Source organism: Aplysia californica, unplaced genomic scaffold, assembly GCF_000002075.1.
Source record: "Aplysia californica isolate F4 #8 unplaced genomic scaffold, AplCal3.0 scaffold00754, whole genome shotgun sequence".
NCBI lineage: Eukaryota > Metazoa > Mollusca > Gastropoda > Aplysiida > Aplysiidae > Aplysia > Aplysia californica.
Window position 1 is genome coordinate 195,428 of NW_004798024.1, and position 13,431 is coordinate 208,858.

The following is a 13,431-nucleotide window of genomic DNA, read 5'->3' on the forward strand; positions in this document are numbered from 1 at the left end:
TGGGCATTGCCCTGCTTATAAGAGAAGTTAGGTTTCATTGGTGTGTATATTTGTTTGGTTATAGAGAAAACTCTCCTTGTCTTTTAAAGAAACTGAACAAGGGGCAAAAACTTTACCTTCAATTTTCTCAAAACAGCTTTTTTTGGGACAGCCCCCTTGTGCTTAAAAGCTCCCATTTGTCCTGTGGAATCTCATTAATCACAGAATTGACAGGCCACAGAGTTTCTACTGCTTTAAACAGTACCATCGATGACTTTAATCGCCAGGCCGGAGTATGCGCTCACTACTGCTGGCGACTGAAGTCGCCGACTCAACCAGGCGCACTAAACATAATTGAACTACAAATGAATGGACTACACTGAAGTAAATACCAAAGGAAGTCACTCTTACTATGTTATGACAGCTGAGTGGTTGATGAACCTCTGTGAATTTTTAAAACGTGTTTCTTGGGCTGTCAAAGTTTTTTTGATTAAAAAGAATTCTACCACAGCTTCAGCGTTCTCAGTAGAGGAAGTGAGTGTTCATCCAACCATGTTTGTCCATCCCACAAAACTGAATTTTTCCATTTCAAAGGGGAGCGGGAGGGATAGTAATTCGTTGAGTATTACAGGGTTTTTTCGGCCTCCTTAAATTCAAGGAGTCCTTAAAAACTCTGAATTTATATTCAAGGAAAAAATTGTCCTCGAAAGCTCCTTGAATTTGAGGAATCTCCTTGAAAACTCCTTGAAGTTAGCCGGATTGGACATGATCAAAATTTTTGTAGGAAAATTGAAACTACGAATCCTTTCGGACAAGTGTAGGCCTTTAGAAATAGGCATTCGGCATGAATTTCTTGACCAAATCTCCTTGAATTTGTAAAAATGTTACCTTGAAATCTCCTTGAATTTGTAAAAAAATTTCCTTGAAATCTCCTTGAGTTTGGTGGGGAGTCCATGGCAAGAACCCTGGTGTTACTTCAAAGTGATTCAAATGGGTAGTTAAAAGGAACATATGAAAACATGTTATGATAATTATTGTGTTGTTTCTTGACTTGAGCTTTTTGTTACCCTGACTTTCATTGTTCACTCACAGCTGGTGGTTTGAGTTTGACCGAAAGGAGTCGGACAAGATGTTGCTACTGCCTGGCAACCCTCGCGGAACTTTCCTGGTCAGAGAAGCCACAGGTGAGTGTGTGAGTGAGTGAGTGAGTGAGTGGATGGGTGAGTGAGTGAGTGAGTGAGTGAGGGAGGTGAGTGAGTGAGTGAGTGAGTGAGTTGAGTGAGTGAGTGAATGAGTGAGTGAGTGAGTGAGCGCTGGAATAAAACTAAGCCCATTGAGTCTGTGAGGCTGGTATATACGTTCAGGTCTTTTTTCTTGATTCTGTAATGCCATATATAAGTATGCCGTATATACGTACAGGTCTTTTTTCTTGATTCTGTAATGCCATATATAAGTATGCCGTATATACTTACAGGTCTTTTTTCTTGATTCTGTACGGCTGGTCTATAAATTCAGGTCTTTTTCTTGATTTGGTTAGGCTGGTATATAAATTCAGGGTTTTTTTCTTGGTGGTGTAGAGTAAGGCAAGTGTCCCCTTGGGTCAACCATGTTGGGGGAGGTCCTGGGATTGGGATGTGGGAAGGTTCAGGGTTCAAAGGATCAAGACTTACTTCTCATAATAGGTCACTTTTAATAAGGACAAGTGGGCTAACCCAGATTTTTGGGGGTTTCCCGAAATCTTGACCTACACCAAAATTGGGCATTGCCCTACTTATAGGAGAAGTTTGGTTTCATTGGTGTGTATCTCTCTTTGGTTATAGAGAAAAACTCTCCTTGTCTTTTAAAGAAACTGAACAAGGGGTAAAAACTTTACCTTTGATTTGATCAAAACAGCATTTTTCAGGATAGCCCCCTTGTGCTTAAAAATGACCAATTAAAGTAGGAATAATTGATAATGAATATAGAGTAGTCCATTCTTGACAGCAAAACCGCTCTGTGGCTGTTGGGCAGATGTTGCCGCTGACTGAATTTTTAAAGAGGAGTAATTTGCTCGAAAGAAATATGATTAAACAAGTTTTCCTGTCTTTAAAAAAAAGTACAGTATATGCAGTTTTTTCAATTTTACAGGAGAGCCCGAAGAGGTTATAAATAAATAATGTTCTATTTATAACCTCTTTGGGAGAGCCAAAAATCGAAATGTTGCTACCAATAGAACATTTGCTCTATAGATAATAAGGAAGTTATCAAAATTGGTCGCTTGTAAGGACAAGCGGGCTAACCCAGATTTCGGGGGTTTCTAGAAATCTTGACCTACACCAAAATTGGGCATTGCCCTACCTATAGGAGAAGTTGGGTTTCATTGGTGTGTATATTTGTTTAGTCATAGAGAAAACTCTTCGTGTCTTTTAAAGAAACTGAACAAGGGGCAAAAACTTAACCTTCGATATTCTCAAAACAGCATTTTTCAGGATAGCCCCCTTGTGCTTTTAAAAGTGACCAGTCATATTAAAAAAAATATTGACTTTGGATGTTCGCAAAGAGTTTGTTTGCTTAGTAACATTATTCAATTTTTTTTTACCCTTTTGTAGTATTGGAAAGACTGCATGTACTGTATTTTTTAAAATGACGGCAGAGGTTTGGTGCATCAATGAAGCTCTCCGATTAAAATTGCCTGCCACTTCTCACCAGGTTGAATGCTCGTGCTGATATCACGAACAATTTGTGATTGGCTGAAAATTGTACACAGTCCGTGATAATATCATGAACAATTTGTGATTGGCTGAAAATTGTACACAGTCCGTGGATGATCAATGGAACTTTGTGTTTCAGAGATTACCCTATCTAAAGTGTTGCTGTTCTTTGTGTTTGTGCATGGAATATTTTAACAAATTCTTAGTGGGTGGTTGGCGGGTGCTCTGGTGTGGTTTGCTCCTTCTTTCTTATCAAACATCTATCGTCCTGATCTCTCCTTCTTTTCTTATGTTTGTTACTCTCTTGTAACACCTCTAATCTTCTGGCACCTATATGTCCTTATGCAGTTGCGAGCATCGTAAAACTCTTACTCAAACTAAAATTCTCAAATTTTTTTTCTTTGCGTTGTTTCAGATAAATCGACGTATGTACTCTCGGTGCGGGACAACGACAAAGCCTCTGGGGAGCCGTGTGTGAAGCATTACCGCGTGCGCAAGATGGACGACGAGAGGGGATATTTCATCAGTGCCAAAAAGACTTTCAAAACATTGTTTGACGTCATTGAACATTACAAAGGTGAGATTGTGAGATTGTGAGATTGTGAGATTGTGAGATTGGCGACGTACAGTTTCGGGGGAACTTTTTACTCTTTAGATGGTTTCTGTATGACAATGGTCTCAATATTCCGCTATTAACTCATTGAAGACGCACTGTTTCGGAGTACATACTTAAAAAATATAGAGGCATAGTTACGTTTTTCGAGCAGATTTACCATTCTGTTTTCTTTGTTTGAAACTTTAATGAGGCTGGCAAAAATATATGCATGCTATGAAATATGCAAAGTGACGTATTAGGTTTGTGTACGATGGTTCGAAACGTGCTGCAACGTCACCTTTGGTCTGTTACTGATTGCCGGTCGGACACATGCGTCCGCTTCGTCCGTAAAGAGTTAAGCGGGTTTCCGCTACTGCCATTTCCTCCGCTAAACCGTTGAGGAACAGTCATCGGCAAATCAATGAAACTTTCACAGAATGTTAAAAGCATACAAATCTAGCTTTCTATAAGAGAAATTATTGATAAATGCATTGGTTCTTAATCTGTGAGCTTGAAAAGCTAGGTTTTCCAGTTTTTCCACCATTTCGCTTTAGCCGGAATTGAAAGTGCCATAAAATAAAAACTAAAGCTGATATAAAAAAATTGCTCTTACAGACAGTGACATTTTGTGGCGTCGGTGGCCTAGTGGTTAGGCTCTCGGACTCGCAACCGGAAGGTCGTGGGTTCGAATCCCGTCAAGGGCCCGACGTTGTGTCCTTTGGAAAGGCACTTTACACGAATTTTCCTCACTTCACCCAGGTGGGAATGGGTACCCGGCTATAGACAGCGAAAGATCTTGTCAGTTTGTTAGTGTTTGAGCGCTTAATCGGCTGCTCGCACTGTATGCTTCCCGGGAAGCTGAGAATGTTTCGGAGTGTACTATGGTCTGCTGGGGTAATAATATAGTGTAAAGCGCATAGAGCCTGCTGTTGAGCGGGGATATGCGCTATACAAATGCTATCTATAATTATTTTATTATTATTTTAGGCCGTTTTGAGTTCCTATGAGGTTCCTTGAGGTCAGAAACCAAATGTTTCGTCTGCCCTATCAAAATAGTGAGATTATTCGGAGTCGTTATCGAGATATTCAAAGAATCGCTTTTGAAAAAGCTTGACAGGTTTTGAAACTCAAAATGTTTAATGTCAAAATTTTCAAAACTAGGTACAGAGAAGTTATAACTTTGTTATGTTGGTGTAGCGACTAGTAGATCCTAGGTCAAAGGTCAAATGTGTGGAGGACTAGAGGTGTTCCTAGGGACTGACGTACAAAAAGGAAAAGTAGGAGAGATAAAGACGATAGGTGTTTGACAGGAAAGAAGGAGCATACCACACCAGAGCTCATATGTTGTTGTTAGCGATCCAGTAGCATCTGAGCGTTAACTCTTCTGCATGATGCCATTCGGTAATAGCTTCATGTCTGTTCTAATTGTTGTCTTGAGGAGTAGAGGCGTTTAGATGTGTGGGGTAGCTTGGGAAGAAAACAACCCCTCAGATCGGTGGTTAGTTTTCTACAGAAGAAGAGGGGATGATGTTCCACTGTCTCTGAGGGGTAGTCACATAGTGGGCAGGCAGCAGACTGCTTTACTCCGATTCGGTTTAGATGTTGATTGAGGGGCACATGTTGTGTTCTAAGTTGGAAGACCAAAGCCTGCTCTACTCTGGCGTTGACCAGATGACTAGGACATATAGTTACTTGAGGGAGGCTTTGCTCTGCCAAGAGCGAAATGCTGGCAGCTAAAGGCTGTCCCCGTGGTTTTATGCACCCCGCATAATTGAGCAACATTTGATTTTTGGGGGGCATAATTTCTGATTATTTTCCTTTTTCATTCTTTGTTAGAATTAACAGAATCGCATAATTTCACGTTTTTGTGCTCAGTTTGCATAATTTCAGAATTTTTTTGGGCTTAAAACGACGGGGACAGTAGGGGCGGGCACGAGACGAGCCGAGTACTCGTTTCTCACGAGAAATGCCCTTCCCGTCGCTGCCCGGGCAATAAACTACTGCCCGGTACCGAGAAGTGATACTGCTCGTTGGCTTGACATAACGAGTAACGTAACGAGAGTGAGAGAGTGAGAAGCGAGAAATGACACGCAGACAGTGCCACCCATTACCGTGCCGTCCTGTGTGTGAAACTGAAAGGGAGGGGAGAGGGTGACGAGACGAGGCGAGTGGGGAGTTGATCAGGGCCTAGGCCTAGGTCTCCCTACCTTCCTTCACCGCCTGCGCCTGCGCAACAGGGCTAGCCTAGTTTAGATCCCCGCCACGACCGGCCTTCTCGTTAAACGAATTGCTCGTACTGCGGAGCGAGAAGAGAAATTGGTCACGAGACGAGAAGCATTTCTCGGGACACGAGACGAGAAGCATTTCTCGGGACCGGTCCCGGCGAGAAGTAGGTCAGCTTCTCGGTCTTCTCGCTCGGGAAGGAAAAAGCGCTTACCGCCCGTCTCTAGGGGACAGTAAATGGATTTGAAAACAACAAACAACAACAACAACAACAAGTTCTAAGATTATTAGAGCACATATGAACCACCCGTGCGGTGGAGCTGGAACGCTATCGTTGTGGTTGTAACGGCAGGCACTGTAACACTGTGGTTGTAACACTGTCGTTGTAATGATGGGCGCTATAACGCTGTGGTGGTAACACTGTCATTGTAACGGCAGGCGCTGTAACGCTGTGGTTGTAACACTGTCGTTGTAATGGTGGGCGCTATAACGCTGTGGTGGTAACACTGTCATTGTAACGGCAGGCGCTGTAACGCTGTGGTTGTAACACTGTCGTTGTAATGGTGGGCGCTATAACGCTGTGGTGGTAACACTGTCGTTGTAATGGCAGGCGCTGTTACGCTGTGGTGGTAACACTGTCGTTGTAACGGCAGGTGCTGTAACGCTGTCATTGTAACGCTGTGGTTGTAACGCTGTCATTGTAAGGGCGGGAGCCTCAACGCTGTGGTTGGAACGCTGTCGTTGTAACGATGGGCGCTGTAACACTGTCGTTGTAACGCTGTGGTTGTAACGCTGTCGTAATGCTGTGGTTGTAACGCTGTGGTTGTAACGCTGTGGTTGTAACGCTGTGGTTGTAACGCTGTGGTTGTAACGACGGGCGCTGTGACCTCGTGTGTTTCAGATAACTCAGACGGCCTGTGCTGTCAGCTGGGAGCGGCGTGCCCCAGGAGCCGGCCCACCGTCCAGTTCCGAGAGCTGGAGATCAAAAGGGAGGTCATCGAACTGACCAACAAGCTGGGCGCAGGCTGCTTTGGCGAGGTCTGGAAAGGTAGGTGACAACAACGATAATGATAAGAATAATAACAATGATAATCATAATAATATTGATAATTGTAATAGTAACAATAATAACAACAATAATAATCATAATATTAGTAACAGTAATAACAATAAATAAAAATAGTAACAACAGCACTAATAATAATCATAATCATAACAATAATATTAGTAATAATAAAAATAATATTAGTATTAATAATAAAAATAATAATAGTAATAATAATGATAATAATCATAATAATAATAGTAATAATAATAACAATAATGGTAATAATAATAACTATAATAATAGTAATAATAATAATCATCATCTCTGTGACATGTTACGTTTGTTGTAATTGATGAGATTCTCATGGCGGCTGCGATGTTCCACTTGCCAGGTAAACTGAGGAAGGTGGTGGAGGTGGCGGTGAAGACCTTGAAGCCCGGGACCATGTCTTCGGAGGCTTTCCTCAACGAAGCCAAGATCATGCACAAACTGACGCACGCCAAGCTTGTCCAGGTACGGCCTGAGTGTAATAATAATAATAATTGCATTTATATAGGGCATATCCATGCTCAATAGCATGCTCTATGCGCTTTACAACCATTATTACCCCAGCAGACCCTCTGAAAACACTCAGAAACATTCTCGGCTTCCGCGGAAGCATACAGTGCAAGCTGCGGATTTCACGCGCTAAAACACTATCAAACTGACAAGATCGTTCACTGTATATAGCCGGGTACCCATTTCCACCTGGGTGAAGTGAGGAAAATTTGTGCAAAGTGCCTTTCCCAAGGACACAACGTCGGGCCCCTGACGGGATTCGAACCCACGACCTTACGGTTGCGAGTCCAAGAGCCTAACCACTAGGCCACCGACGCAGTGTGGGCAGGCTGATTGTCTCCATCATCAGCTGGTTGTTGTAGTGTGTGATTGTCTCCATCATCAGCTGGTTGTTGTAGCGTCTGATGGGGTCACGCAGCCTGCTCCTACCTTCACTTCCTCTCTTTGTCTCGTTCTTCCCTTTTTGTTTCGTTCATCTCTCTTTGTCTCGTTCATCTCTCTTTCTCTTGTTTTTCTCTCTTTGTCTCGTTCATCTCTCTTTCTCTTGTTTTTTTCTTTTTGTCTCGTTCATCTCTCTTTCTCTTGTTTTTCTCTAGTTGTTTCATTCTTCTCTTTTTGTCTCGTTCTTCTCATGTCGTGGGTGGTTGGCGGGTGCTCTGGTGTGGTTTGCTCCTTCTCTCCTATCAAACATCTATCGTCTTTATCTCCCCTTTTTCTTTTTTAATGTTTGTCACCTTTAATCTTCTGGCGCTCATATGACCTAATGCAGTAAGCAATTGCGAGCGCTGAAAAACCTCTACTAAAACTAAACTAAACTCTCTGTGTATCGTTCTTCTCTCTTTGTCTCGTTCGTTCTTGTCTTGTCTTTTTTTATCTCTGAGCTCTCAACAATTATGATGATGGCGATAATAATGATGATTATTATTATTATTACTATTATTATCATTATCATTTTTATATATTTTTGTGTGTTTCAGTTGATGGCTGTGGTGTCGGTCCAAGAGCCATTCCTGATCATCACGGAGCTGATGGTGAACGGTGCGCTGCTGGACTACCTCCGCTCCGAGGAGGGCAAGAAGCTCAAGTTTGACGTGCTAATCGACATGAACGCCCAGGTCAGTCGGGTTTTTTTTAGTTTTTGTAAGTGGCTAGGAGCAGCAAGAACAACAGACACCATTGCTGCAACGCAAGACAGAGTGATGTGTAGGTCCATGATCGCCCACGCCAGTCGGCAGGGCACCGGATGATGATGATGATGAAGTGTTTAACGGCACTTGCAACATGATACGGTCATATAAGTGCCGAAGATTAAAGTTGTTTAGTTTCGGTAAGTGTTTAACGGCTTTTGCAACACGATACGGTCATATAAGTGCCGAAGATTAAAGAAAGTTGTTTAGTTTCAGGAAATCTGTTAACTAAAAGGGAAAGAAAGAATGTAAGTCATCTGCAAGCTCTTCGACTGTTCTCTAGGAGAAAGAAAAAAACAAATTTGTGAGGCAGCGTGGTGAATTCAGGCGCCCGTCAAAATAATGAAATCGGAGAAACAGGCATTTTTCCACTAGTTTGGACATTTTTATAGAATTTTTTATTTTTTGGCCTGACCTCTTTTATGCCCATATAAAAAATATTTCCGTGTGAATTTTACTGAAAAAACATTGATTTAAGGCACAAAATATATTATTTGTCAGTTTTCAAAGACTCCTTAGCTATCGGAGTTAGTTACCAAACTTTGGCAGACCCCCGGGAGCAGTGCCACTGACTGAAGTGTCTTTAGGCCATTCCCAAAGTTCAAGCATAGTAGAATTGTAAATGGGCTGATTCATGTCACGCTCATAACTGTGCCTGATCTACAACAGGGAACTGCTGCTTTTTCTTTCCTGATCCTTACTATTGTCATTTTCCTCTACTTCTTTTGTATGTTTGTCACACTCTTGTGACCCGCTATTTCCGGGGTGCCTTGATAGTCGAAGCAGACCTTGTGCTGTTGGAGCTAGAGAGGTGAGCAGAGTAAGTCTGATTCCCTGTAAAGACTTCTCTGTTGACACCCACCCCTTGGCGCTCATATGACCTTATGCAGTTGCGAGCGCCGTAAAACCCTCTACTTAAAAAAAACCCAAAAAAACTTTGGCAGCCATTTTCTCTATAATTTCACCTCTGAAATCAGGCGACCTCACTTTCTGCAATCGCAGATATCTTGAGTTCTATTCAAGATAAATGGATATTTATTTCATTTTGAAGCAAAGGCAAATAAATCAGCTTTACAATGATACCAATAACTCCACATGCCCAAAAATTGACGAGCGCCTGATTCCACCTCGCCATGACACATTTGACTCATCTCTCCTCCCTCTCCAATGTCTGTGGCTTGTTGTGCGTTCCAGGTGGCAGAGGGTATGACCTACCTGGAGAGCGTCAACTTCGTGCACCGAGACCTTCGCGCTGCCAACATCTTGGTCGGGGAACACTGCGAGGTCAAGGTCGCGGACTTTGGTCTGGCTAGGGTGTTGCAGGATGATGATGTTTACGAGGCCAATGAAAGTGAGTTGTGACATAATGTGTGTTAGACTGTCGTATTTGTGTCATGGCGTGTGTTTGACTGTCATATTTGTGTCGTGGCGTGTGTTTGACTGTCGTATTTTTGTCTTGTGAGTGTTTTGACTGTCTTAGTTGTGTCTTGATGAGTGTTTGACTGTTGTATTTGTGTCATGGCGTGTGTTTGACTGTGATATTTGTGTCATGGCGTGTGTTTAATTGTCTTATTTTTGTCTTGTGAGTGTTTTGACTGTCTTAGTTGTTTATTGATTCCACTAAAACCAAACAACCTCTTGTGTTGCAGACGCCAAATTCCCCATCAAGTGGACCGCCCCTGAGGCGGCCTTAGAGAGAAAGTTCAGCATCAAGTCTGACGTCTGGTCGTTTGGCGTGCTCATGTACGAGATCATCACCTTCGGCAAAGTGCCTTACCCTGGTGAGTGGGTGGTTGGTGGGTGCTCTGGTGTGCTTAGCTCCTTATTTCCTATCAAACATCCATCGTCGTTATCTCTCCTCTTTTTTTGTTTTGTATATTACTGTCTTGTAACACTTCTATTTTTTGGTCACTTATATGACCTTATTGTGTTGCAAATGCTGTAAAACTCTTACTTAAACTAAAACTTTATGTCCCATTACCTAAACTAAAACTTCTTGTCCCATTACCTAAACTAAAACTTCTTGTCCCATTACTTAAACTAAAACTTCTTGTCCTATTACTTAAACTAAAACTTCTTGTCCCATTACTTAAACTAAAACTTCTTGTCCTATTAAACTAAAACTTCTTGTCCCATTACTTAAACTAAAACTTCTTGTCCCATTACTTAAACTAAAACTTCTTGTCCTATTACTTAAACTAAAACTTCTTGTCCCATTACTTAAACTAAAACTTCTTGTCCTATTACTTAAACTAAAACTTATATGACCCATTACCTAAACTAAAACTTATGGCCTACTTGTGTTTCGAGTGCCGTTAAAATGTCGGTGTGTTTGGTTCCTGTCAGGCATGTCGGGCGCGGAGGTGCTGCAGATGGTGGAGAGGGGTCGGCGCATGAGCAAGCCCACCAACGGGCCAATCGTGGTGGAGGACGCCTACTTTGAGATGATGCTGAAGTGCTGGAACAAGGTGCCCGAGCAGAGGCCCACGTTTGAGCACCTGCACGACTTCTTCGACACCTACGACATCGGCACAGAAAAGAACTACCGCGAGATGGACGATATTTAGTCGTTGATTGGTCAGCCGGAGGGGAGAGAGCGAAGGTGTTGTGTTGTTGAAGAATTTGCCGTCTGAATCACGTACTAGCGCGAGCGATATTTTGCTAACTATTCAGGAGAGTATGTTTGAAATTTTTGGCGACACTGCAAAATGGTGGATATGGGAGTTTGAAAAGCACGAATAACTCTCTCTGCAATGGCTAATGGTATTCATATCAGAAATCTACCGGTGGTAGAGTATGGGTTAACTACTTTCTTGGTGGTTCTAACTCGACTTGCCCAAAATGTCGCTTTCGCTTGTGCATTTATGGATGACGACGAATTGTGCACTCGTCCCCTCGTCTTTGAAAGCCGTTGTTTTACTTATCATGTCTTAGTCTGCCAAGTACAAGCCTTGCCCCTAGTGGAGAATTGGGGAAAGTTTAAAAAGACAAATACGTTTGAAATTATCCAAGACGGGGAGAAAGTTGTTGTCTTAGACAAGTTGATGTCTTGGACAGTGCTATCGTGATATGTGAAGCGTGCTGACAAAATGAGTTACTTCTCGGATTCAAGCCTTAAGAAAATAAACATTACACTTATAGGTGAAGTTTTTACAATTTATAAGTATGAAATAATAAAAGACAGGTTATGGTTAAAGAAAATGGCGTCAATAGAAAATCTTCAAATTTGACCCTAATGTCGATTTTTGGCCAATATCTCCCTTTGTCGGTTGCGAGAAGTGTTTGATTTTGTCAGCACGCCTCTCATATGGAAAAAATGAGAGGGTGGGAAGTTGGAAGAGGCTGTTTGTCCTGGTGAACGGACAGGTGGCCGTTGGAGCAGGTTTGACTAAACGTCCAAATTTAGATTTTCGAGACTTAAATTTTTTTTTTTCTTAACTAGTGATATTACCCCTATTTTCACCAACAGCTAGACACTCGTGTACCAGTCGTAGGATTTTCCACTTGACAATTTTGAAAGAAGTTGCCCCCTCGTAGAACCCTGGTAGGATTTGCGTCAAATCGGGGGGGTTTTTTGTGGGGTTTTTTTTTCCTTGAATTGTTTCCATCAATTGTTCCCAACTAATCTATCGTAAATGACATGAAAATACGGAGGTTAATTAATTCTAGTATATTTGCAATACACACGTTTATTTGCCACAATGAGTTTGTGAAGTAATCTGAATTTACTGAGGTTCTGGAGACTCTACAATTTTGTCCCCTAAAACTCCCGATTTTTAAGGTGGGTCGTGAGGAAAACTCGTATTGTTGATCTTGGAGGGTTGAGTGTGTCACAAAGTTAGTCTTTGAGGGGTCCTTGTATCGCAAAGTTCATCTCTGAGGGGTCGTTTGTGTCACAAAGTTCATCTCTGAGGGGTCGTTTGTGTCACAAAGTTCATCTCCTAGGGGTCGTTTGTGTCACAAAGTTCATCTCCTAGGGGTCGTTTGTGTCACAAAATTCGTCTTTGAGAAGCGAACAGCTGGACCGTACAAGCCGTGCCCACATCCAATCATCAAACATTTCCCGTTCTGTCTTCATCGGTGCCTTCATTGAGTTCACCTGAGGGGGGTGGGTTTTATTGAAAGATCAAGTTCACCCAAACTATGTGTTTATATACTATTGTTACATTCAAAGCAAGGTGTTTTAGGCAAAGATTTCCTCTGTTGACAGCGTTGGTGAGCACATGACGTTATTTATCCTTTTTTTTATCTGCTAAAGGCGTGTGGCAGTGACGACATTTTTTGGTCAGTTTTTGGAGAAAGGGACGTGTTCTTGAGTGGTCATTTAGCCTCCAATTTCTTGCCACATTTATTGTGAGTGCAGGTGATCATTTTTATCTGTCTTTGCAGTCGGTGTTGCTGAAGTGTTGCCGGGGTGGGTCCAGTAAAATACGAAGCTATGAGAAGCTACGAAAAAGAAATTGAGTAGTAGTGTTATCTTTTATCTTGTGTGTAGACTATTGCCTAGTTATTGGTGCCTTGATTTTCTTGTTTAGGTGTGGGAGTTTTTTTTGGGGTGGGGGTGGTTATTTTATTATAATGTTAAAAGAGTTGTTTTATTTTACCAACTGTGAAGCATGCCGACAAAATGAGTTACTTCTTGCAATCAACGAATGGGAACGTAGGCCGAAAATACACACATCAAATTTGTAAATTTTAAACTGATTGATTTTTCTTCAAGTTTAATTAATGCCTTTTATTATTCCATATCCCAAATTATATCAACCCAAACTATAACTTTGATATAATCTATCTGTGTCCATAAGACCAGAATTCGAAAAGTAACTCATTTTGTCAGCATTCTTCGCAGTTGTTGTAGAGAGGGCTGGAGAGCTCCACTCTGTTTGGATTAATGTAGAAATTAACACCCTAGTGTTCAAACTACCTTCAAATGTATCGTTACATTCCATACAAATATTTATTTGGGCCAAACTAAGGCATGTCAAAGCAAGCCTTGAATGATGGCGCTGGTAAATGCTCTTTTGCTCTTTGCCTGTTTACCTTTCCTTTACTTGTAGTAGGAGGATTTATCAGGAAGGATTTACCTGAAGAACGATATGATTCCTTCTGATAATGTATATCTATCTATCTATCTATCTATCTATCTATATA

At 41.8% G+C, this 13,431-nt stretch overlaps 1 protein-coding gene across 1 annotated transcript in view; it reads left to right on the forward strand.

Moving 5' to 3' along the window:
- Positions 1-10,854, forward strand: part of Src1 (Src tyrosine kinase 1) — a gene marked incomplete in the record, with an annotated part of 14,961 nt that extends 4,107 nt beyond the window's left edge. Inside the window, 9 exon segments of the mRNA NM_001204577.1 lie at positions 1,073-1,163; positions 3,085-3,246; positions 6,389-6,535; positions 6,927-7,048; positions 8,071-8,208; positions 9,475-9,631; positions 9,930-10,061; positions 10,627-10,844; positions 10,846-10,854. Of these exon segments, the coding sequence (NP_001191506.1) occupies positions 1,073-1,163; positions 3,085-3,246; positions 6,389-6,535; positions 6,927-7,048; positions 8,071-8,208; positions 9,475-9,631; positions 9,930-10,061; positions 10,627-10,844; positions 10,846-10,854 (1,176 nt within the window).
- Between the last annotated feature and the right edge of the window lie 2,577 nt (positions 10,855-13,431).